At 59.0% G+C, this 23,390-nt stretch overlaps 9 protein-coding genes across 9 annotated transcripts; 6 read left to right on the top strand and 3 right to left on the bottom strand.

Annotated features, from left to right (window-relative positions):
- Window positions 1–435: 435 nt before the first annotated feature.
- BXZ73DRAFT_106152 (uncharacterized protein) lies at window positions 436–1,024 on the top strand (the record flags this gene model as incomplete). Its single annotated transcript, XM_048016525.1, has 3 exons — window positions 436–484; window positions 550–923; window positions 998–1,024. The coding sequence occupies 3 exons, from the start codon at window positions 436–438 to the stop codon at window positions 1,022–1,024; spliced, it is 450 nt and encodes a 149-aa protein (XP_047873048.1).
- Window positions 1,025–4,606: 3,582 nt separating this feature from the next.
- On the top strand, window positions 4,607–6,981 carry BXZ73DRAFT_106151 (uncharacterized protein; the record flags this gene model as incomplete). The annotated part of the gene is made up of 7 exons (XM_048016524.1): window positions 4,607–4,640; window positions 4,805–5,062; window positions 5,125–5,197; window positions 5,250–5,442; window positions 5,502–5,568; window positions 6,495–6,781; window positions 6,844–6,981. The coding sequence occupies 7 exons, from the start codon at window positions 4,607–4,609 to the stop codon at window positions 6,979–6,981; spliced, it is 1,050 nt and encodes a 349-aa protein (XP_047873047.1).
- A 657-nt stretch (window positions 6,982–7,638) lies between these two features.
- On the bottom strand, window positions 7,639–8,204 carry BXZ73DRAFT_106150 (uncharacterized protein; the record flags this gene model as incomplete). Its single annotated transcript, XM_048016523.1, has 2 exons — window positions 7,639–8,090; window positions 8,156–8,204. 2 exons carry the CDS (start codon window positions 8,202–8,204, stop codon window positions 7,639–7,641), a joined length of 501 nt encoding a protein of 166 aa, XP_047873046.1.
- A 410-nt stretch (window positions 8,205–8,614) lies between these two features.
- Window positions 8,615–11,454, bottom strand: BXZ73DRAFT_106149 (uncharacterized protein; the record flags this gene model as incomplete). The annotated part of the gene is made up of 7 exons (XM_048016522.1): window positions 8,615–8,684; window positions 8,736–9,984; window positions 10,032–10,151; window positions 10,203–10,306; window positions 10,356–10,493; window positions 10,543–10,892; window positions 10,942–11,454. The coding sequence occupies 7 exons, from the start codon at window positions 11,452–11,454 to the stop codon at window positions 8,615–8,617; spliced, it is 2,544 nt and encodes an 847-aa protein (XP_047873045.1).
- A 360-nt stretch (window positions 11,455–11,814) lies between these two features.
- Window positions 11,815–13,621, bottom strand: BXZ73DRAFT_106148 (uncharacterized protein; the record flags this gene model as incomplete). The annotated part of the gene is made up of 3 exons (XM_048016521.1): window positions 11,815–13,071; window positions 13,124–13,411; window positions 13,466–13,621. 3 exons carry the CDS (start codon window positions 13,619–13,621, stop codon window positions 11,815–11,817), a joined length of 1,701 nt encoding a protein of 566 aa, XP_047873044.1.
- A 1,188-nt stretch (window positions 13,622–14,809) lies between these two features.
- BXZ73DRAFT_54247 (uncharacterized protein) lies at window positions 14,810–16,640 on the top strand (the record flags this gene model as incomplete). The annotated part of the gene is made up of 2 exons (XM_048021140.1): window positions 14,810–15,713; window positions 15,757–16,640. The coding sequence occupies 2 exons, from the start codon at window positions 14,810–14,812 to the stop codon at window positions 16,638–16,640; spliced, it is 1,788 nt and encodes a 595-aa protein (XP_047873043.1).
- A 654-nt stretch (window positions 16,641–17,294) lies between these two features.
- BXZ73DRAFT_54211 (uncharacterized protein) lies at window positions 17,295–18,494 on the top strand (the record flags this gene model as incomplete). The annotated part of the gene is made up of 3 exons (XM_048021131.1): window positions 17,295–17,831; window positions 17,884–18,071; window positions 18,125–18,494. 3 exons carry the CDS (start codon window positions 17,295–17,297, stop codon window positions 18,492–18,494), a joined length of 1,095 nt encoding a protein of 364 aa, XP_047873042.1.
- A 116-nt stretch (window positions 18,495–18,610) lies between these two features.
- On the top strand, window positions 18,611–18,973 carry BXZ73DRAFT_54255 (uncharacterized protein; the record flags this gene model as incomplete). The annotated part of the gene is made up of 1 exon (XM_048021142.1): window positions 18,611–18,973. One exon carries the CDS (start codon window positions 18,611–18,613, stop codon window positions 18,971–18,973), a length of 363 nt encoding a protein of 120 aa, XP_047873041.1.
- A 594-nt stretch (window positions 18,974–19,567) lies between these two features.
- On the top strand, window positions 19,568–20,636 carry BXZ73DRAFT_54236 (uncharacterized protein; the record flags this gene model as incomplete). The annotated part of the gene is made up of 2 exons (XM_048021138.1): window positions 19,568–20,216; window positions 20,311–20,636. 2 exons carry the CDS (start codon window positions 19,568–19,570, stop codon window positions 20,634–20,636), a joined length of 975 nt encoding a protein of 324 aa, XP_047873040.1.
- Between the last annotated feature and the right edge of the window lie 2,754 nt (window positions 20,637–23,390).

Genomic DNA, 23,390 nt, shown 5'->3' with positions numbered 1-23,390 from the left:
CACAGAGCGGAAGCAAAGGGGCGTCGTCGGAAAAGATGCCCCGAAGCACTGACAAAGCCTCAATGGTCCTCAGGGTCGTTGATGGGTCTTCTCTACGCTGGGGAATGCCGCGACCGACACGTGACCGATTTACTGGTATCGGAAGCTTTCCCTTGGCCCGGCTGCCCGAGCTGCAAGTTCCATCTTCCCACCGCCTCCATAAACGTCGACACGCATATGTATGTACGGCAACAGAGCTGTGCTTTTCCGTCACAGGATGGGGATGCATCCCCGCGAAAGGCTACCAGGGACTTGGGCGCAAGAAGCAGCCTCAGCGTACATATAAACCCTGTGAGCGACGCTGGGGCTTGCCAGTTCTCTAACCACTCCGCGGTCCACTCCTCAGGCCACTCCCTAGACCCGCTACCTTCTCTTCTTTAATCAGCGCCCACAGCCATGAAGTCTTTCGGTACCTTGTTTGCTGTCATCCTTGCGGCGTCTCAAGGTGAGTTGATGACTCGTACTATCAGTCGCTCCGAATATTGACGGATACATTCGTTTTCTGTGTAGCATTCGTTCTCGCTAAGTCGGAATCGTCGATCAACCTCGTCAATGCGACGTCGACAAACCCTGCCAACGCGACGTCGACCAACCCCGTCAATGCTACGTCGACCAATCCGGTCAATGCGACATCGACAAACCCCGTCAATGCGACGTCAACCAATCCAGTCAATGCGACATCGACAAACCCCGTCAACGCGACGTCGACCAACCCAGTCAACGCGACGTCGACCAACCCAGCCAACACGACGTCAACCAACCCAGCCAACGCGACGTCGACCAACCCTGTTAACGCGACATCGACCAACCCCGTCAACGCAACGTCTACCTCTACCGCCGCCACGAACAAGCTCATGGGGAGGGAAGCAACAGCGCGTTTACCGGTGCGTCCATCGACGTCCAGACCCGGGTCGCGGCGATCCTCGCGGTCGGGGCTGCCGTCGCATTCGGCTTCTAGGGCGCCGTTGTCGCGGAGGGGTGGTAGGAGCGGGTGTCGGGTGTCACGACGGCGGAGGGAGATGCCAATGTGCAACGCGGACTGGTCATGACCTTTTCATACGCTCCTTGTTTTTCGTGGACATTGATGGCACACGGTTTGTCGACTCTTCGTCGCGCGTTGTTCCCATGCTTTCCTGATTTCGAGTGTTTCCACTCGCTCTCGATCGACTCCCTGAAATCTGCCTTGACCCCGACACGCACGCGGAGGCATGCTCTATCCGCGCGGAGCCTTGGCGCGAATGGCGACGGCATTCTCCGGGACCTTGTTTCTCCCCTCGTCCTCCTCCGTATACACGCTCGCTGTCGTCTTAGGTAGCGATTTCCCCCTCCGCTTGACGTGAAAACATGCCAAAAGATCTTCTCAGTGCTCACGCCCTCAGGCATAGCGTTTGGTGAGCACAGGGCTTTTCGTGTCGTTGTCCTCCCTCTCCGACTTGCGTGCTGTCCTGGCCGCTGGTGAAGCTCTTAGTGATCACCGATTGAATAGCGGGTGCAAACGATTGTATAGATCCCCCTTTGTTCCGACCGGACGGCTCATGAATGCATCCTGTTTTTGGAATTGCTTGACGAGCTGCGACAACGCTCAGGCAGGCTGTAATAGCTCCCGAAGACAGAAGATTACCGCATCCGACGGGAATCAACGGCACCGCAGGCGGCGCGACAGTACAAACCACCCATACGTCCTGGCAGTCCATATTATAATGGTGAGAATCGTCAGACCGGAAATTGTCGCCCTGCGCGAGATGGGTAGGTGGCGGATGCAATACGCAGGGGTCTGGGAAAAGGGCGCGGGGAGACGCGCCCGAGCCTCACGTCGGGGGTGTCAAGGAAGCTGCGCGGCGCAATCATTAGAGTGTCGTAATCCCACATTCACAGGTCTCGCAAGCGAATAGGGAGCTCACAGTCTCCGCGCAATCTGCACGCCCACGTCCAACGCTTGCGCTCAAGGATGCCTTCGACCTAACGCTGTACCAGGAAGAGGCGGACGAGGTGGTGGCCGAGTCGGCGGAAAACCTGAAGGCACCCAGAGACAAAATGAACGCTTCGCAGCGGAATGCGCATGCGCAATCGATGGTAAGGATATTGAGACGCGGGGCTCGTGTGTACACAACGTTCGTGGAAAAAGCGGTCCGCACCGCCAGTCGACGCTACAGACACTCACTCGTCAACTAAAAATACTTGATACGGCCACTTATTCACCGGGGCTCGGAGTCCGGAACCTTCGCGGAGTATGCGGTACTCGCTCGCTGGAAGGTTGAATACAATTGGGTGATGATGTTGGAATCTGCCCGCATACTTAGCAAGCTCGGTCGTACGGTACCAGCGCTTAGTCATCCCGTAGATAGCCGCCGCCCCTCGTCCCGCACTCGCCTCACGCGTTTGCCCTTCCCCACCGCCTCGTTCTCCCCCGCGTCCGTCTGTACTCGCCTCCCGGTGCCCATAGGGACCAACCGCGTGGTATCGATTGCCTTTACCCCCTCGTCCGACCCCGACCGAGCCGCCGACTTCTAACACAAACGCGTACCCTTGCCCGGAGGTCATTCCGCGCCCGCGCCCGGCCTACTCGTTGTCCGCGCCATCCGATCTCGACGATCCGAAGCCCCCTCCGACCCGCGATCACCTTTCGACCCCCGACCCGTTTGCGATCCTCCGATCCCGCTTTCTCCCCGCCGATCTTCGACCCCCACACCTCCTATCGCAAGAATCGCCCCTCCATCTCCACCGCCCTCGCATCCGCCGCCCGCGCCGCGACCGCCGCCGCCGCTGCTCCCGCTCCCACTAGTGTTCCTCGTGGTCGAGTCCCGCATTCAGGAAGCGCGCCGCCTCAGCCATGGCACCCGGCCCACCGGCCTGCGCCGTTCCGGAGTTGTTTGGAGAGTCCCATTGTGGCTGTCTCTTACTAGGTCACGGGACATTTGTACGTTTTGATTTACGATCCCCTCGCGCATTTTCTCGTTTCCCCTTCTCGCCTCCGTGCTCCCCTGTCGGCATGTTGTGGTTACTTTAGCCGGCCGTCATTGGCGTGCTCGACATCGTGATTCGCTTGCTCTCCTGAGGTTGTAGCTGGTCGCCCGCATCATCGTCTTGATCCCCTGTCCCCGATCCTCGTCACGTTGATTTTGTTTATTCGATTCTATGCCCCTGTCTCTCCTCGATCCAGCGTAAACCCCGATCCATCGTATCCGATCCAGCGTAACCGACCCATCGTACTCGAACCAGCGTAAACCGATCCATCGTCCTCGAACCAGCGTAACCGATTCAGCGTCTTCCTCGATCCTTCGTACTCGACCCATCGTCCTCGATCCCTCGTCCTCGACCCTTCGCATTTTGTACCACCGTCTTCCCCTCGATTTGTGCTCGTTATACGCCCTCGCTTGTGGGGGCCTGTTGGAATCTGCCCGCATACTTAGCAAGCTCGGTCGTACGGTACCAGCGCTTAGTCATCCCGTAGATAGCCGCCGCCCCTCGTCCCGCACTCGCCTCACGCGTTTGCCCTTCCCCACCGCCTCGTTCTCCCCCGCGTCCGTCTGTACTCGCCTCCCGGTGCCCATAGGGACCAACCGCGTGGTATCGATTGCCTTTACCCCCTCGTCCGACCCCGACCGAGCCGCCGACTTCTAACAGATGACTCGGCACTCACCTCGTTGTGCTCTGAGGGCAAGCTCAGGACATAAGTAAGTCTTTAGGAGACGCTCGAGTGGGTGGCCGCGCGATGACATCGCTTTCGGCAGGCGCCGTAATTGCCACGTGTGGGTTTTGATATCGAGCGATCTGGCGAATCATGACCCGCCTCCTCCTCCTCCTCCTCCCCCTTCTCCCTTCCCCCGACTCGTGGCAGCTCGTGGCGTTCTGCAGCGCAGATTTCCAGGATCCGCTCGATTTCCGTTCCTCCCTGTGTGAACAAGTCCCATAAAGTGGCTTATTTCATGACGATGTGGGGTTCCAACCCCGGTGTTTTTTCGTCTTCACCAGTGGAACGCCGCATTTCCTCCGTGGAAGGTGGTGTGTGCACACTGCTTTAGTATTCTACGCGAAAGTCTTACGCCTCCCTAGGAGATGACTCCTCGAACTCGACGGGAAACGCGGACATCGTCGCCGTAAGCAAGTACGTCTGCGCGTGTACTGTCAGTGTATGAACACTCGAACACTTACGGGCGTGAACTTTCGTATCCCCTTGCCCTCCTTGCATTGCCCCTGCCCCACGCTGTCAATTCGCAACCTGAACTGCCCCACCCAGACGCTGTACTGCCGGCCAGCTCTCCCCGCATCTTCGGGTGCAGATCACTGCACGGCAACAGACAGACCGCGGTGACGATGTTATCAAAGTCGTCTCCGTTCCAGCTGGAACCTCGTTTGGCTTTGCTTTGTCTCTGCATGCGGTTCAGGGAAGCTTCCCGATGTGTTAGGTAAGTATATATGGTACTTTGATCAGCGGCTATTGATCACCGGTTGCCCTGTGCCCAAACCTGCTACAGTGTTGCCACCGAGACGGGGATTATTCCCGTGGTGGACAAACTCAGCAGTGCGTGACGGATCCGAGATGTGCGGCGGGGTAAAGAAGCCTTCCATGTTCTCCTTGTTCTCCTTGTGCCACAGGTTCTGTGAGTGTGCAGGGCTCATTCTGCGGCCATGGGGTAGGCTTTTGCTCGGAGCTCGTCATCGCAGAGGGTCGTCGAAGATGTGCAGCACCTAGGCAACACATGCTCGGGCAGGCAGAGTAGAAGTTGACGTGTGGGCAGCGGCGCCGCTCTGCTTGATCCTACAGGCGGTCCCGCGATCCCGTGGACCGCGCCGATTGAAACCACTCAGTTTGTGGGAAGGCACAGCTCGCCGTTTCCCTCATATACCGAGCCCGTCGTTGCAGCCTGCCCATCTCTTACCCGCCATCCTCCCCACCCGGCTCGCGATACGAACGCATACCTCGCCGTCCTTCGTGACACTACTGTTTTACCCCCTTTTGACTTCACCTCAAACATGCGTTCGTTCAGCATCGTCCTTGCTGTGGCTGTCCTTGCGGCTCAGGGTACGTGATGCCAGTCCACCTCGCCCTGTCCCCGGATTCGGACCTTCATGCGCGTTGCCCAGTCACTGCGGTCGTTGTGGATGACCTCCAGGTCCGCTCTGAATCAACGTCGATCGGCCCCAGCTCGACCACTTCGTGAGCGCTCATGGTTCTAATGCATTGACCGTTCGCACTAACGCCATGTCAGCCTTCCGCCCACTACCGGAACGACCATCATCGACAGCTCTCCCGGCAGTACTAACCCCACTACCACCGCCGCCAGTGTCACCAGCTCCACTTCTATTACTGGCTCCGCCGGAAACCACGGCACCAGCACCGCGTCCAGCTCTACTGGTTCTCACAACACCTCGGTGACGTCCTCCTCCTCGACCACCCAGTCTGTGACTTCCTCCACATCCCAGACCGTCCTGAGCGCCCCTCCCACCTCGAACGGCACCAGCTCCGCCCTTCCACCGGCACCACCTCAAAGAACCCCGCGAGCACCTCAGGCTCGTCCACTCAGCCGAGTACGACCCCCGGGGGGACGGGGGCGCGCTGGGCACGTTCGTCGACGGGCGCGTCGGCGCCGCTGCGGTGTTCGTCGTGGGCGCTGCGGTTGTATTCGGCTTCTGAGGAAGAAGAGACGCGAGCAGCGGGGCTCCGCGCTTCGATTCGGGCGGGCGAGGCGTTGTACCATCGCCTTTGGAGACTCGTTTTCGCCGTCCGAGACTCGCGGCCCCTCCCTCCCTACCCTTCCTCTTGTTTTATTTAGGTGTGCTGTCGCGGCCTACACACCTGGACTTTTGTGGGATTTGCCAACTATGCTTTGTGTATTACAGCGCGGTCGCGTTTAGGACATTGTGATGTATACCAGCTTCTGTAGAGTGCTCTCAGAATCACAATGTTCACAAACGCATCGCTTGTTGCTATTAACGTGAGCCGGAATCGAACTGCGGGACTCGCGGAAATGGTGTTGAGGCGTCTAATCGATGCTCCCGGGCGGTGCGCTGGCGCCTAGCTGCATTCGGCCCTTCTCCCATGACTCCGACTGTCGCGCACATGCGATTCCGCTATGTGAACCTCCGAGAGCCATGCTGCAAAGACGGTCAACGCGGCCCGGACACTCAGGTTGATTGTAACCCGGAGCAAAGTCCCACAATTGACGGACACTTGCACGGCATCCAGCATGGCACGGACTCGACTACTAGTCCTCACCAAGCACTCTCAAGACAAAACTACTTCCAACACCGAGCTCGATGACCGCACAACAATGCGCCTCACTAGCGCCCTCTCAGTCCTCCTCGATTCCGTGCTGTGTGCCGCAACCGAGTGTGCAGCTACTCTCCCCGAACCGAGGTCTTTTGCGACCGGGATATCGTACGACGGATTCCACAACGTGCGTCTGCCTCTTCCTACCGCCTCCATCGTGTCTGATCACCTCCGCAACTCGCAGTGCTCTCCGCGACTGCCGCCCCCGCCGCAAAAGCTGCAAATGCTGCCATGTCCGCCGCTGTCGCCTCCGCTGCTGTCGCCTTCGCCACGGCGGTGCACCCCAACCAGGACTTTGCGCTGTCGGCCGCGACTTCCGCCGCGCGCCCGTCTGCTGCCACGGCGGCGGTGTGTCCCTCCGCTGCTGTTGCCGCATTCGCTGTCGTCGCCGCGCGGTCCGCCGCGGCCGTCGGTCCCATGCACAGCGCCGCCGCGTCTGGTGCCGTCGTAGAGCATGCCAGCGCTGCCGTGGTGAGTCCCAACGGCGAAGTGGACGCATGAATGGCGATATACTGACGCGTTTGTGTGCACAGGAGGCGGACGTCTTACCGTCGAGGTCCGCGAATTCGCGACAGCGGATGGACCGTATCGTACAGAACGCACAGTTTCTCTTTGGTACCGTTAGTTCTGGCTTCGTCGTCCCTCCTTCAGCGCCATTAACTCTTGTCTGATATCCAACGCTCTACTTGCACTCCTCGCCCCGCCGACGACGATCCCAAACGGACCCACAGACGGCGTAAGGTGCTCCTCCTCGGCTGTCGGGCGTGGCGCGATCTCATCGGGTCTGCGCCAGATCTATGGACTTTCCTCGCCCCAAACATGCCCCAACGACTCTACGAGCTCGTCCTGTCCCGCTCCAAGCATGCCAGCTGGATATCCCCTTCGACTGGGAGTCGGAATGGTTATTTGGACATGTCCCTCTCTCCCCGATCTCACACCTCTCATCCTTCCCGAAGAAGACGTTCCGAAAACCGGTGACGATGATGGCGAGTTAGTTGACGAGTGGATCGTCCCCGATAACATTCCTGGTCGGAAGCTGCTAGGACAGCCATCGTCGCTCACTCGCACAGGACGTGCGCTCTCTCGTTATCAGACGATGGCGCTCGCCACCCCCGCAAGTACTCGATGCCGTTTCTCGAAGCCCTCTTCTGCGATCGAGCCTGGCCCGTTCTCGAAGCGTTGTGTGCAAACCGTGTACCATCAGTGTCCACGGAAAGTAAGGAGCGTATGAAAAAGATCGTGACTGGTCCGTTCTGCCCATTTCCATCTCCCTCCGCCGCCGTGACACCCGACACCCACTCCCGCTACTCCTCCGCAACAACGGCGCCCTAGAAGCCGAATGCGACGGCAGCCCCGACCACGAGGATCGCCGCGAGCCCGGTCCGGACGTCGACGGACGCACCGGCAAACGCGCCGTTGCCTGCGTCCGGCTTGGACTGGTTCGAGTTGCTCGGGGTCCCGTTCAACATGGCAGTGGTCTGGCTCGCGGCGGCGCCGGAGGAGGTCACGTTCGCGTGGGAGCCGCTCGCGAGGGAGGAGGCGTTGGAGACGTGGGTGGACGTTGCGTTGGCGGGGGTGGTCACCGTCGCGCTGGCGGAGTCGGCCAACGTCGCGTTCGCGGTCTCCGCGGCAGAACTGTCGATTGGGTCTGCGGGGTACGTGGAGGACGGGTCGTCCGAGGTGTACGTGGCGGATGGGCCGTCGGTGTACGTGGTGGATGGGCCGACGGTCGAAGAGAGTGCCGTGACGGACGGCGATACCGACTTAGCGAGAACAAGTGCTACACAGAAAATGAACGTATCCGTCAACGGTCGTAATGACGGATACTACGAGTCGTCAACTCACCTTGAGACGCCGCAAGGATGACGGCAAAGACGGTACCAAAAGACTTCATGGCTGTGGGTGCTGATTAAGGGAGAGAAGATAGCGGGTCTAGGCAGTGGACTGAAGAGTGGACTGCGGAGCGGTTAGAGAACTGGTAAGCCCCAGCGTCGCTCACAGGGTTTATCGATAGAGCTTAATTATATTGTAACCGGGCGCGCGTCAGTTCACGATTACCAGTAGTAACTACTAGTAAAGCACTGTGGTAGGACCAAACGCGTCGCATTTGTCTCGTTTAGTGCATGGCGGGCAATGCGAGCACTTACCACGGTCTACTGGTCTACTACTAAGCTACTACTGTTCAATATTGCGACTCGCAAAACCGTACGATTATCGTAGAGTTACTGGTACAAATGGTACGCATAGTCGGCCGCTACCTACGTTCGTGGTAAAGCAATACTACATTGTTCTGCAACACCCAGACTACCGAGCACTGCTCCTCGTCGCGGGTCCAGAGCCGGACGTCGCCGCCTTCGCCCTCGGCCTAGGGGCGCTGTACACGCGTCAGCATGTCTACCGTGCGCTCCCAAACGAAGTGACTTACGGCTTGCTCGATTGCGCTGTCTTCTGTCGCTTCGCCCCTCCGTTCGCCGACGCGCTGTCGTTGCCCTCAACCGCCTCGGCTTTGCGCCTGAGCGTGCGCGTGTTGATGCTCGCAGGAGGGGAACGGGGGGGCTGACCACCACGAGCGCTGCGCCTCGGCTCGGCCGTAGCAGTCTCAGCAGCTGCTCGTGCCACTGCCCTCGTCGTTCGCCTCTCGGGCTGGTCGAGCTGCAGCGTCCCGTGTTCGCGCGCATTCTCGTCGCAGCGCCGCGTGCCTTCCTGTTGCCCTGCCTGCTCCGGAGCGAGGCGTGAGGCGTCCCTGTCGGCGTGTTCTTGAACCAGGTGCTGGATGTGAGCTCGGGCCTCTCGAGTGAGTTCTTCTTGCAATTCGCGCTCTTGCCTCTGAATGTCTTGCTCGCGCTCGATGCGAGTGCGCTCTTCGGCCTCGATGCGGGTGCGCTCTTCGGCCTCGCGCTCGACGCGGGCATGCTCTTCAGCCTCACGCTCGATGCGAGCGCGCACCTCGGCCTCGATGCGGGCGCGCTCTTCCGCCTTGATGCGAGCGCGCACTTCGGCCTCGATGCGAGCGCGCACTTCGGCCTCGATGCGAGCGCGCTCTTCGGCCTCGATGCGAGCGCGCTCTTCGGCCTCGACGCGGGCGCGCTCTTCGGCCTCGCGCTCGACGCGGGAACGCTCTTCAGCCTCACGCTCGACGCGGGCATGCTCTTCAGCGTGGAGACGGGTGCGCTCGAGGCTTTCGCGTTCTTCGGTCTCGCGGTGAGCGCGCTCGTCCTCGACGCGTGGTTCGCCCACTCGATCGCGCTCGTCGACTTCATGCTCAAGCGACTCGGGCTCTATGAGCGTGTTCTCAGGGCCTGATGGTGTAGCGACGCTAGAAGCGGGAGCGTGGAGGTCGGGAGTTAGGTCGAGTGGCGGTAAGGGGGGCGAGCCTAGATCCCACACGCGGGCGTGTTTCTCGATGCGCTTTGCCGGTGATCGGTAGATCGTTTGCGTGTTGTAGACACCGGCGGTGGCGGGCTGGGGTGGAGCAAGGTCGCTCGGGAGGAAACGGAAGGCGTCGGGGGTGCCTTGGGCGTCGTAGAGCCGCTGGTATAGAGTGATGAATTCGGGCAAGGGCATGGTCTCGAAGCCCTCGATGCCGGCGTCCTGCCAGACATCCGCGATGGTATGCTTCTGTCCAATATCGGCGACTCTCAGCGCGACCGCGGGGTCTTGAGGATGCGCCATACCTGCGGGTGTATGAACGAGAGCTCACGACTTTCGAGAGAAGACTTACGATATGCGGCCTGCAAGTAGTCGTGGACGTTCTTGAGAGCCAGCATTTGGGTAGTCGTTCTCGGGTCCCATGCAGGCAACTCGTTCTTTTCATCGTCAGCGGGAAAGTCGGGGTTCGGCGCTGAGGTACAGTTAGTCACGCGATTTGGTCGGGAGGAGGAGATGCACTCACGAATATGGGATTCCGCAAACCTGTGAATGCGGTCTCTCTCTGCAGCGGTCGGCCCTCCCTCGAACGCCCAAAAGTCTTCTTCCGTCTTGACGCCGCCGGACAGGCTGCCAACGAGTAAGCAAAGTAAAGCTCGCTTGAGAGATGGGTACTTACTACTCGAAATGCAACTCATTGTTAGACTTGCGTGTGATCCAGATCGTGGAGAAGGACGATTGCCCGGTGCCTGCGATATGGAACCCGGCAAGCTGATCAAAGCTCTGTTCGAGCAGGGAGCCCATGGTCTCTTGGTTCCTGCTCGCAGGTCAGCGCGCTCTCATCAAATGCGAGGTATGAGACTTACTCAAAGACCACCTTCGGATCCGCGCGATGAGACTCCTCATGAGCGAGCTTTTTGTAGTAGTCCTGCACCTCGGTAGGTTCCTTCTCGAACGCCTGCGACCTGAGTGACGCACGCATCCCGGGGTTAGGACCGTCATACTCGGGGAGCTTCACCTTGTTCTTCGGATCTCGGGCCCACAGAACGAAGGCTGCGCTCGCTCGCTGAACCATCCGCTTGACTAGAGGCGTCGGTTCGTGTTTTTGAGCGGCGACGCTGCGGATCTGCGGACGGTGCTCGTCGCCGATGATCTTCTCGATCCGTTCTTGCCAGGTTTTGTGCTTCTGGACGTTGTTGAACCAGTGGCGGGATCTCTATACGGGGGTCAGGATGCGTCGACCGCGTTATGCGCCACGCACTCACCTCAATAAACCAGCTTGGTGTTGCCTTCGAGTCCGGTTCTAGACCCCACTGCTGTATGGCCTCGTTTGCGCGGTCAGTGATGAACTTGGTCTTCTCCTTGCGAGGTCGCTGCCTCCACTCTTCGTACCGGGTGGCGTAGTATTGGCGGTGAGTGGCGTAATGACCGTCCCAGTCTATACGAGCTCCGCGATCCTTCCCCTCAGCCGTCGCCTCGACCAGTAGGGGAATAGGGTCGGCACGCCCTTTGCCTCGGCGCTTCTTCACTTTCTTGGGCTTTGGTTCATCGTCGTCGGATGTTTCGACCGCGTCTTGGGTTGTCGAGGCCTTGACTTTCTTGTTCTTGCGACCCTTCTTCGAATTGCCAGCAGGTGGCGGAACACTCGCACCACCATCTTCAGTAGCATTGGGGTCTGGAGCAGGGGATGGGTTGCGCGAGGGCTTGTACGAGCCTGTCTCGTGCGCGCTTGACTCCGTGCGGGTGGGGGATGGAGAGCGTGATACGTCGTCGGACATGATGGTGGATGAAGGGCGAGGAGACGGACGAGGGAGAGAGGGGAGTGTAAGCAAGACACGAGGAAAGGTGCAGGGAGTGGTCTGGGACGCGACGCGACGCGTTGTCCGAGCACGTGTGGCAAGCACCGAGTGGAGCCAGAATGAGTAAGGGAAAGAACAATTGGAGGCGGGTCACGTACCGCAGCATGCACTGACCACGTTGGTTCTTGTGGCCACGCTTGTTCTTGTGGCCGCACTGGTCCTTGTGGCCGGAGCGCAGCGAGGACCTGAGTGGCGCGCGGGCAGAGTGACCGCGAAATAAAGTGAGCGGAAAACGGGGATTAACATTGTTTGCATATAGATACATTAGAGTGATGGTAGCTAAAGGACTATTGGATCGTCTCGGGAGCCCGTCTGATCAAAGACCTGGAAGGCATGGTCCGCATCCTCGCCCGGGCCCTCACCAATGACGATGGGGTTCAGGAAAGACGTGCCGGGAATCCCGGAGGCTGGGCGCGCGGGCTCGTTCACGAGGGTGCGCTCGGAGTCGTCGGACGCTGCAAGACTCGGGGAGCGAGAACGCGCTCCAGCCGTGGCCGACGCAGGAGCTTGGGTAGCCGCGGCGGCAGAGGAAGCCATGGTCGGGGCGGAGCGGGTCTGGCTACTGGTGGCGGGCACGCAGGAAACTTGGGTGCTAGTGGAGGCAACGGTGGGGCGCACGGTAGGAATGTTCGTGCGAGTCCGGGGAAGGGGGGCGAGCACGCGTGGGGCGCGCGTCGGGGTGGCTGGGTCGCGGACTTGAGTACCGGTTGGGTGCGTGGAGGCGGCCACGGTGGGCGGAGCAACGTTGTTTGCGCGCACAACAGGCATGGACGCGCGCGACGAGGTAAAGGACGCGCTAGCAGGAGCAGGAGTGGCTGATACGCTGCTCGAGGGGGCTGTATCTGTGTCCTCGGCGTCGGACATGGCGTACATGTCAGTGAAGGACTCTGTAAAGTCGGAGAAGAAGTCTTGTTCATAGTCGACGTCGTTGTCCCCATCGGAGTGCTGCTCGGCCGCTAGAGCATCCCAGAACCCATCCGTCATGGGAGCATGCATCTCGTCCGCTACATCAAACAGAGTGGACGTGGGGACCATTCTGCGTATCCGCAGACGCGATGGAGCGGGGGTGGGGGACGGGGCAGACGCAAGTGCACGTCGTTTGCGCGGCGGGGAGTCTTGGCGGCGCGCGGGGTCTCGAGAGAGCTTGGAACTACCATCCGGCTGAGCGGATGAGTGGCCGACAGAGGCGTTCGGAGTGTGCGGGATAGAGGAGAGGTTCGGCGGGAGCAGGGAGGGTACGTTCGGTGGTAACACCTCGCGCAGTTGCTGCGCGAATTCGAAAGGCATCTGAACGGATTTGTGCCTGACAAGAAGGCCCTCATGGAGTTGGAGGACGATGCGGGTTTCAGACTTGGGTTTCCAGGAGTTTGATGGACGATCGAAGTACTCGAACGCAGAGTTACGGCCGATGATGCCTTTGATGACCGCATCGGAAATGGCCGCACGCAACTCTTGCATTTCGCCCCAACGGAGAGCTACGGTATTGTTCTTGTAGCGTTTCCCTTGCTCTTTGATGGACGTGGGCGGCGTCCAATTCTAATTGTTGGTTAGCACGAGAGATATGCCTGACGCGAGCTGAGACCCATACCTCCAAGAAGAGCCTTACAGTGACGTCCTCGCGTGGAAGAGCCGGCCTTCCGAGGCGAGACGGGGTGGGGTTGTCGGCGGTATTGCTGAGGGTCGCAAGAAGCGCGGCCTCGATGAACGGTTCCCCGGTGCGAGAGCACAGGCGGTGTATCTCCCTGATGAGATCGGCCCGCCATGACGCTGGGTGGTGGGACGTCGCCGCAAGAACTTCACGGAGGCACTCCAGACGCAAAGAATGGGGGAGTTGGACCTTGCATACCACGAAAGGACATGGGGAGTCCTTGCGACACTGTAAAGTGGATCGTTAGCGTGCAAATATGAGCATAAGGTGCTTACCACTCACGATGTTGTACACCATGCCGGTGCGAGACGCACGATTCTTGCCCCACGACGCTCGAACGAGGTGGAGGGTCCCGTCACGGCAGACCTCATGGGGGTTAGACCAGCCCTCGAGATGGTCGTGCAAGTACTTGAGAACCGTATCGCGAGCCTGGGTCATGGCGAGGTGGTATCAGATGCGATGAACTCGACACCCGGTCAAAAGGGCGCACCTTTTATATATTCAACGGACCACATCACGCCACTAAGAACGAAACAAAGCGGGGCTTGTGGCGGCACTTCTTGGTCGAGTGGCCCACCGAGAGCTTGAATCCGGACCGTGCAACCCGATTTCTCGTGTCTTCAATCGTTCTGATAGGTTGAGGAGATCCCATGTTGATGATAGGGATTGTTAGGGGCGATGGGCGAGGAATTTGAGAAGGGCTTGCACTAGGTATTCCGGATGTGATCCAGTGGGAAACACGCCTCAGACGAGCTCGCGGACACAAAGTCGTGCGAGACTCGCCATAGTCCGATAGGACGGCGATGGGAGAGGATGGTGTGAGGGGGGTGGACTTGCGGAAGGAGGGGCGAGGGTGTTGGACTCGCAGAAGGGTGTTGGACCCGCCGAGGCGACGGGGTTGAATGCATGAGGGTAAAGTGACACGTACCGATCCATCTTACAACTCCTGTACTATGAGAATGTGAGCAAGCCGCAAGATCTGGCTCAGTGAATGCTTTACGCACCTTGGACGAACTCAGGGTGAGGCGGTGAGAGCGCCAGGAGAGAGGGAGATGGCGGATGGGAGGAAGAGGTCAGCGTCATGGGCGCCCCGCGTTCCCGAGCGTGCGCTCCGAGCGTGCGCTTGACGCTTCGCGCTCCTGCGACATTCCTCCTCTCTCTCCCGCCCTCCCTCCTCAACCTACTCGACGTCCTCCTTCCACCATCACTAGCTTGACATCACCGCACCCTCTTTCCACCACCGCCATCACCTCGTATCCTCCCACCCCTCTTCCCCAGCCGTCAGACTACGGAACGACTTTGCGTCCTTCCGTAGTGTTCGGCAGGTCTTTCCTATTGGTCAGACCTCTCTACCCCCCGCTGGACTGTCTCGCGCGCCGCAAACCAACGCAACAAGACACACCTGCTTTCTTTCAGCGTTCCCCTTTGTTTCTCTAGGTTCAATTCGTGTGGAACGTCACGCCATGACCCACGGCTCGAAGTCAGACCCCGACGCTTTCGCTGGTACGTCTATAGTGATACACCCTCATTACTTCAACCAACGCCCGTCTTAAAGATCTGGACATCAAAAAGGCCCGCGTGGCGGCGTTCACTGCGGACGGCAACTACATCGTAACGACACCAAACATGTCTTGGGTTCCCGAACCATTCGTTGGTCTCATCAAGGTCTCCCTGCGATCCGACTGCCGCTACGGGGAGCACGATCCCTTCCAATGGCCTCAGATCTTCGCCCCCGAGTTCGCCTTTTTGTCTGTAGTGCGACACCCCTACCCTGATGATCATCAGTACGCTCCGGTCTGGTGGACTCCAGACTTCAAGACACAGTTCCGACCAGTGGAGGGCTGCGTATTCAAATCGCTTGGTCTCTTCGTCTCCCCCGTCTTCCGAAAGCTCTGTTCTCTCGTCGACGAGATGCGAGAACGAGTTCAGGAGCATATCCACAGCCTTGGAAGCCCAATCCCTCGGCTCGCGCATATGGCCACTGCGATGGCTCAAGCTCGCGATCGTCTCCGCTTCTGCCCAGCGACGTTCCGCGACTCTCTCTTTCAACTCCGGGAGACCCAGCGTCGTTGGCTGGCATGTCGCGCGTGGATCGACTACTCTCGTCTTACGGCGTCCGCGACCGGAGCCTCAACCGTCCAACTTGGCTACATGGGCGCATTCTGCACCGATCCGGGGGACGCCCAGACACTCTATCGTGCCGGTGTGCCTGTATGGTTCGTCAGACCCCGCGTTGGAGATAATCTCGACGACGTCCAACGGATCGCGACCCCTCTGCGCCAGCCGTCAAAGCTGGCTCTCTCGCCCTTTGCCTCGGACGGGGTCCCCATATTCTCCGGACTCTCGGGCCTGCGTCACCTCCAAGCTGTATGCTCTGTCAAGCACATGTACGTCGACGTATCTCAAGCACCTCTTTTGACGCGATTCGACTATCGTGTGCGACCGTCCTCGGAGCCCTCAGCAAGCGGTCCAGTTCGCTCGCTGCCCTCGTCAAGCTCCCACAGGGTCTCCCAGGCGAAGAAAGGTTCGCGTTAGTTTGTATATCATGATATATCTTGCTCATACGTTTGCAGTACATCCTAGTCACCTCCGTGGGCGAGACAAGTTCGTCGACAAGGATCACGCGTGGATGCCGCGTACGCTCCCAGCGTGGGACTTGGCAATGCAATCCGTTGATCGCTCCCAACCCAGCAGGCCTTCGGAGGAACTTTGGGGCTACTGGGTTCCAGAGCCTTCACTGCTTGTTGGGCCCACTACAGAACAACGCGTCGCGCGCTACCTCATGAACTGGCTTGGGGTCCGTGACCCATGGCTGTACCTCCTCGCTCTTCCAGACTCTCCTGCGACGCGCGTGGGGCCACAGTGGTGGCGAGACTTCCTGAACGGCGATACGAACGCGGCGGCCACCACTGTGACCAATCGTCGCACCCAGCGTTTGGAGAAGGTCAAAGAGGTCTTCTGTCGCGCGTTCCTGATGGAGGATTTCCAAGAGCGAGACTCCGGCGCGATCGAGTGGTTCCACCGTCCCATCACCGCGGTTGATGCAACCACTGGACCACTGATTCTCTGGGAGTTGTTTGAGCTCGGCTTCCGCCACGAACTCCTCGCCCTCGACCGACTCTTGGTGCCCATGCACGGGGTTCCCGACGCGGATTTCATCCGCGAGCAAGTTCTCGTGGGTGTGTTCCATCATCGCGACCTCTACCGCCTTCACCAGCTTCCGGTCTTCGGCGTAGGCCTCTCCCATCGCATGCCGAGCTCGCGCGTCCGGTGCGTCGAAGCCCTCCGCCGTGTCGTCATGAGATGGCCACAGTGTCCTTCGCAGATTGTGGTGGACCCGTCGATTAACGCACAGACCGTCGAGGAGATGGAGCGGGCCGTGGCTTCCTTCTATTGTACCACTTTTTTTACTTACTCCGGCCGCGCTCCCCTTGTCCCTCATGTGTTTCCTGAATGAACAATGCTCTTTACGATACTAATTGCTTGTCGCGTCGCATGTCTTGTACCACATCTACCACTCGCATAACGTTTTTGGGCGCCACGCCTCTCGGACCACACTCCTCCCGGACCACATTCAAGCAACCTACGATGGTAGGTATGTCTTTTGAATTGAATGGACTGCTTTCGATGTCCGTTTCCCCCTCTGTCTCGTCCCCTCTATGCCATGGGCCTCCGCCAGAAAAAGACGAAGAAGACGCCTCGGACAGCCCTCCCTCAGTTACGGGCCGGGTCCTCCACTGTGTACGGCCGGGACCATCGCGGCATACCCATCGTCACCCAGAGGCAAGTCCACTATCATACGGTGAAGTTACGGCAAGATACGCCCTCGAAACGTGCTCGGCTTGACATCACCACACCATCCGTCCTCGCAGATGCCCTCCCAACTGGGTACGACGTCTCCCAAGAGCCCAATTCTCTTCAGAACAGCTGGGAGGATGCACCGTCCGTCGGTGAGAAGGAGTCCGCCGATCCTGAGAAGGTGGAACAGCCGAAACCAAAGACGGTGTGTAGAGTGTGTGTTTGCTTATGTCCTCCACTCATTTCACTGCAGAAAACGATGATGGACCACTACAACGAGTGGCTCCCGCGCGAAACGGAGGTCATCGAGGCGATGTTCTCCTGGGAGGACTCGCGCAAGCCTCTCAGCAAGTGCACTCGGTGCCTCGATAAGGACGCCTGGTTACGCTGCACCGAGTGCTGGGATAGTAGTCCGCATTGCACGCAGTGCCACCTCACCGCGCATCGCCACCACTGGTTCCATTGGGTGGAGGCCCGCCGGAGTGATGATGAGTTCTGGAAGAAGTACGACCTCTCCAGTCTCGACTTCACCATTCGCCTAGGCCACGGTGGTGAGGCATGCCCGTCCCGAGGGGGGTGGTTATCGCCATCCAAAATCACCATTTGCCACACGAACGGCATCCATCGCTGTCAAGTCGAGTTTTGTCACTGTCTCCATGCCCCTTCCGTCCCCTGTCAACTTATCCAGGAGCGCATCTGGCCCGCCACCCTGGATCAGCCTCAAACTGCGTTCACAACTCCACTACTCACACTGTACGACCACCTTTGGAACGTCAGCAACGTCAACGCCTACGACTTTATTGACATCTTGCAACGTCTGACCGACAGCGCGTTTCCTGACAAGGTGCCGGTACGTGAGGCTGGACCTTCCTCGTCCTACCCCATTCTTACGAGCTTCATAGGACCCCTACGACGCCTTCCGTCGTGTACATCGCATGTTCGAGCACCTGACGATGAAGAAGCGTGCCGGTCATTACCACGGCGTCAAGATCCCCAACCGGAGCTCGGACGACCTCACGGTTGCATGTCTTACTTGCCCACTCCCCAGCGTCAATCTTCCCCTCGATTGGGCTCAGGAAACGCGTGCCCCGTGCGTCCGACCGTTTCCATCATGAGATTACACACTTACGCTTCGTCTATCAGATATATTTACCGCCACAACCTCGGGGTCGACGCCTGCCATGGTATGCCGAAGAGGACCAAGAACGACGACAAGAACGACAAAGCCCTTAGCGAGGGGCAAGGGTTCATGGTCAAGTTGGCCGACATGAAGAACATGGTCGAAGAGAGTTTCAAGAATGACGACGACCGCGTGGTAAGTTGTACTTCCATCTATCAGATGATACCGCTAACTGTCGCGAAGACCCATACCTGCAGCAGCTTCAAGGTTGCTCGCGCGCAGCGTTTGGGCAAGTTCCGGACAGTCGATATCAGTGGCGTCGCCGCCATAACCTGTCGTCATACCTTCTTTTTCCATCAAGGTGTAATCGACCTCATCTCGGGAGAGCGGTGAGTTGATTCCGCGTCCGCTGTACTTTTAATGGCTAATAGTGTTATAGGTATGCCTTCATCGACCTACTCGTCGCCAGGCACCTACTGCGATATGCGGCCGAACTGATCGAGGTCGGTATGACATACGACATTATGTGCATCTATATTCGCAACCTCCTGAAACGTATGGAGAAGAACTTCCCCGCTGTTGTCCCCATAATCAAGAAGATGTACTGCTGCCTGCCCGCCTTCCACGCGCACGGCCACCGCGACATGTGCAAGACGGTCTATTCGCTCGCACTCTCCTACGGCTTCGGGTTCCAGCATGGCGAGCAAGTCGAGAGGCCATGGATCAAGATGAACTTCGCCGGGCCCGCCACAAGCGAGATGACGGCTGGAAACCGACACGACAAGCTCAACATGACGTTCAACTTCTGGAACCTTTGCCAACGGCAGAAACAGCGTGAGCAATATCTTCGTATCGGCGCGTGCCTAGGTTGATACTGTTCCCCTAGCCGACTTCTTGGCTAGGCAGGTCGAGAAGACATACGTCGACCAGGAAGAGGCCACAGACGAGTTGGCCTCGATGATTGCCGGCGCTGGCCCCACCAAGGTTCTTCGTTGGATTGCGCAAGGCATTCGACCCTCAGCGCCGACGCCGCTCAACTTCAAGGAGCGAGAAGAGTCGTCCAAACAAAGCCCATTTGTGCTCGACACCACTCATCGTAGGTCCCCGCACTTCTGTACTGGCTCACACTGACGAAGAAAACGCAGTTCCTAATCGCGAGAAGGCGTTCGATGACCTCGTGAAATCCCACGAGAACGCGAAGCACTCTTCCCCTGCAGACGTGGACCTCAAGAAGCGTGCAGCGCTCTTCGTCCGCAGTGGGATCGACGTGCAAAGAGCGCTGTGAGTTCCGTACCCCTACCGAACAATTTGTTTCTGACATCTTTCCTAGTTTCAAGCTCCAGCAGCGCAAGAAGCTGGGCAATAAGGGTTTCGGTCAATCGGACGAGGCCACGGTCCCCTTTGCCACCGCCCGTCGCGGATATATCCGAGACCTTACTCAGTGGCTCAAGGAGAAACAGCGGTATATGCCGCTCGCCGCTGCCGATGAGGACCCTGTCGCGCAAGGTCGACGCGAGTTCTCTCGAAATGTCCGCGACGATGATGACGAGAGAACGAGTAACGACATCGACGACCAGGAAATCATCGGCCTACCTTCAGATTACACGAAGGAAGAGGTCAAGATCCTCGAAATCGAGGTGTTCGCCCGCGGTGAGCTGGCCATGCGCACTGCTGATTGTTTCGATGATCTTGCCCATGTACGAAGCGCTGTCGAGTATCGTGCGTCTTTCTTGCGCGAGAAGAAGACCGCCGGGAAGCAAGGGCAGAAAGCAGGTACGCGTTTCCAGACCGAACTCCAGAGGAGCGGTCACTACGCTTATCGTCTGGCCGAACGCTACAACGACAACTTCCAACGCGTGTCGGCACTGCGCAAAATTCTCGACCACAAACCAGACCAAGACTCATCGGAAGGTCGTCTGCGCGCGATCGACTTGAAGACCGATCTGACCCTCTCCGACCTTACCTCGCGTCAACCAGGCGACACACGACGGTACTCCTCTTGGGTTTGGCGCATTCTAACCCCCAAGAAGGACAAGCGGCAGCAGCCATCAAGAGAAGCCAAGTCTACTGAACCACCCCCCGCTGAAGATACTGAGCCGCAGTGGCGCGACAATGGTATGTACATCTTCGAGCTATCGTTGATGCTTCCTAACCTCTGCTGCAGCACAGTCGACGATGTTCCACACTCGCCTACAGCGCAAGTATCAAGCGGACGCCCACGCAAACTACCTGTTCACGGACTTCCGTAATGGCGTCGCTGGCCATGACTTCTACTCCAAAGCTTGGCAAGTGACGACGAAGGAAAGTGACTTATCGCGGGGCAAGCGTGCATACGCTATGCAACAGAGTGCTGTGTACGGTCGTGGCCGCGACCGATTTCGCAGGTGTCACGTTGAATCACTGAAGCCGGGGGTGTCGATCGACGAGAAGTATCATGACCTCGTAAGTGTTCACATACCCTTGTTCTCAGTCTCCGACTTATGTATCTTTCTAGTCTCTTCGGGATGCCCTTGCAGAGTATGCCGACGATCTTGACGCTTACAAGGAGGTCTTGCGTGCGCTTGATCTCAACTTCTAGGTAGTAATCGGCGATGCGGGTGCGTCCTATGTGCGAGGTATATGGTGCAGAGAATGCGGTTGCACCAGTGCAACTCGAGCTGGGACCAACGAGATGTATTAATGTGGGCGCAACTATTATCATACATAATGTGCTACTTCAATGCAGTGTATACACGTCGCACGACAACCACTTTGACAGCGCGTACGCACTCCACACTCAAAGCAATCAGCTGAAAGCGGGTCGCAATCGAAAACGCTGAGGTACACTAGGCTAAGACGGAGCTAGAGTACGCTACAGACTGCTTCAGACCACATCACGCGGGTGCCTGCCACCTACGACAGCACACGAGGGTGCGCGGGGGCGATAGCAGACACGTGGACGCGCGAGTGGCAGAGAAAACGAGACAGAGCGAGTGTGTGTGAGAGAGCCATAGCGAAAGCGAAAGAGCGACAGTAAGAGCGAGACAAGAAGTGATCGGAGGAGGGCGGGCGGAGGGGCGAGCGGAGGAGCGACACGCGAAGGACAGAAAGCACCGCGCGCGTACAGGCGCGGGAACGCCGGGCCGGGCCAGCCCAGCAGCTGAATGAACGGAGTCCGAGAAACTCGGAGTCGAGGTCGGTTGCGCTGCCCAGTCTTGCGTGGCGCGTTCCCCTGTTCCCTGTTCACCGCATCACGTGCATTCCTCCTATGAGTTCGCGCGCGTGTCGCCCGGCTGCTGTTCGCCCCAATGTCCATGGCACGTGCGCGCGGCTGCAGGCTGCACCTTCCACCGGGCACGCAGCTCATGATGTAACATTCAAGATAACTTACTACCGCAAGGGTGGCATCATCGTATCGTTACTATTACTTACTACTATGAATATCACCCAAAGGCACGTGACAAAGGTCACAGAACAACATATCTGCATACTGTATGAACTACTAGTAGTTACTACTGGTAATCGTGAATAGACGCCCCTGGTAACAATTTAATTAAGCTCCCTTGGGTTTATATGTGCGCCGAGGCTGCTTCTTGCGCTCAATTCCCCGGCAGCCTTTCGCGGTGATGCATCCCCGTCTTGTGACGGACGGGGACGGCTCCATGACCGCACAGATGTACTTATGTGTGCCGACGGTCGCGAAGGTGGTCGGAAGATGGAAGAAGTCAGGGCAGCCGGACGGTTCATGAGGGCATCGGGCTGTTTTTTTAAATCATTGCTTGATGAGCTGCGACAACGTTGTAATAGCCTCAGAAGCCGCACCAGTTTGAGGTTTTCCGACCGGGATATACGGCAACACAGGCGCGACAATGGTTGCCATATGTAGCTGATCGGCAGGCACCCAGTGAACGAGTGAACCACTGCTGTGATACGCGCCATCGGAGACGCGCCTCGGTGGGCGGTAAGGATGCGTGGCTGTGATGCACGACACGCGTCCGTCCTTGCTCTCCTCCTCCTCCTCCTCCTCCACGACCATCGTCGCTCCTTCGACTTTAACTCCACCTGCTGCCCTCAACCTGCCCTCCCTCGCCCAGCGGCGCCCGTGACAACCACGACGAATCAGAGGGCCCGGCGTCCACCCGGACGCAGAATATTTTGGCTTTGGCAATGTGCCGCGGCCTATCTCAAGTAGTTTTGCGCCCTCCGCCTTGCCCATCCCGTCCTCAGGCTTCCGTGCGCCGACTGAGCGAAGGACCGAGAGCACGTCCAGGTTCGCACCGTCCAAATATCTCCCCCCCTCCTGCTTCAATCATCTGGCCTGCCGCCCCGTCGACACCTACGACTTGTGGGGGACGTCCGCGCAACGTCCTTCCCCTCACGCTCGCTCTCCGCTCCTGCTCCGCATCGCCCTCCACCTCGCCTGCCTCCGCCTGACCTTCGACATCCGCCTCATCGGCGTCGCCCGCCTCCTCCCGCGTCACCCTGCTCTACCTCTGCGTCGCCCGCCTCCGCTCACGTTGCGCTGCCCTCCTCCGCCCGCGTCGCCCGCCTCCGCTCACGTTGCGCTGCCCTCCTCCGCCCGCGTCGCCCGCCTCCTCTGCGTTGTCGTTCGCCTCTTCCGCGCGCGCCGCCCACCTGTGCGCCGCCCTCCTCCGGGTTGCCCACCTCCTCGGCGACCTGCTTTGCGCCTGCCCGCCTCATTGCCCACCTCCTCCTCGTTGTCTGCGGCGTCCTCCTCCACCCGCGCTCTCCTCCGCCCGCGTCGACCTCCTACGTCGCAGCGTCGCCCTCAACCCACATCGCGTCACCCTCCTCCACCTACGTCTAGCCCACCTCCGCCCGCGTGCGCTTCGCGCTCCTTCGGGCACAGCACACCGGACTCAAGCGGACGTGGCCGCCACCCGACGCCCGTCTTGCTCCCGCCCTTCGCCTCCGCCTGCCCCGCTACCACCGTGTAATTTGGTGTAGTAATAAATATATCTTCATCATTCAGACACATACGACGTGTTGATTATACAAGTATGTACGAAAAAATGCGGTAGGAAACGGTGCGAGGGGCGGGCAGGGTGGTGGGTGCACACTGCTTCACTTTCGACGCCGACAAACCTGTATGCTACATGAACAAGTCTTGTACCGCAGTGTATGAACACTCGAACAGGCGCCCTTTACAAGCGTGAACTTACGTACCCCTTTGCACCCCCTGCGTTGCCCCTGCCCCACGCTGTCAATTTGCAAGCTGAAATGCTCCACCCAAACGCTGGACCGCCGGCCAGCTCTCCCCGCATCTCCGGGCATAGGTCACAGCATGCC

This window comes from Epithele typhae (assembly GCF_022376455.1).
Source record: "Epithele typhae strain CBS 203.58 chromosome Unknown BXZ73scaffold_77, whole genome shotgun sequence".
Taxonomy (NCBI): domain Eukaryota; kingdom Fungi; phylum Basidiomycota; class Agaricomycetes; order Polyporales; family Epitheliaceae; genus Epithele; species Epithele typhae.
Note: the sequence above shows the minus strand (reverse complement) of the source record. Positions and strands in the feature narration are given on the sequence as shown.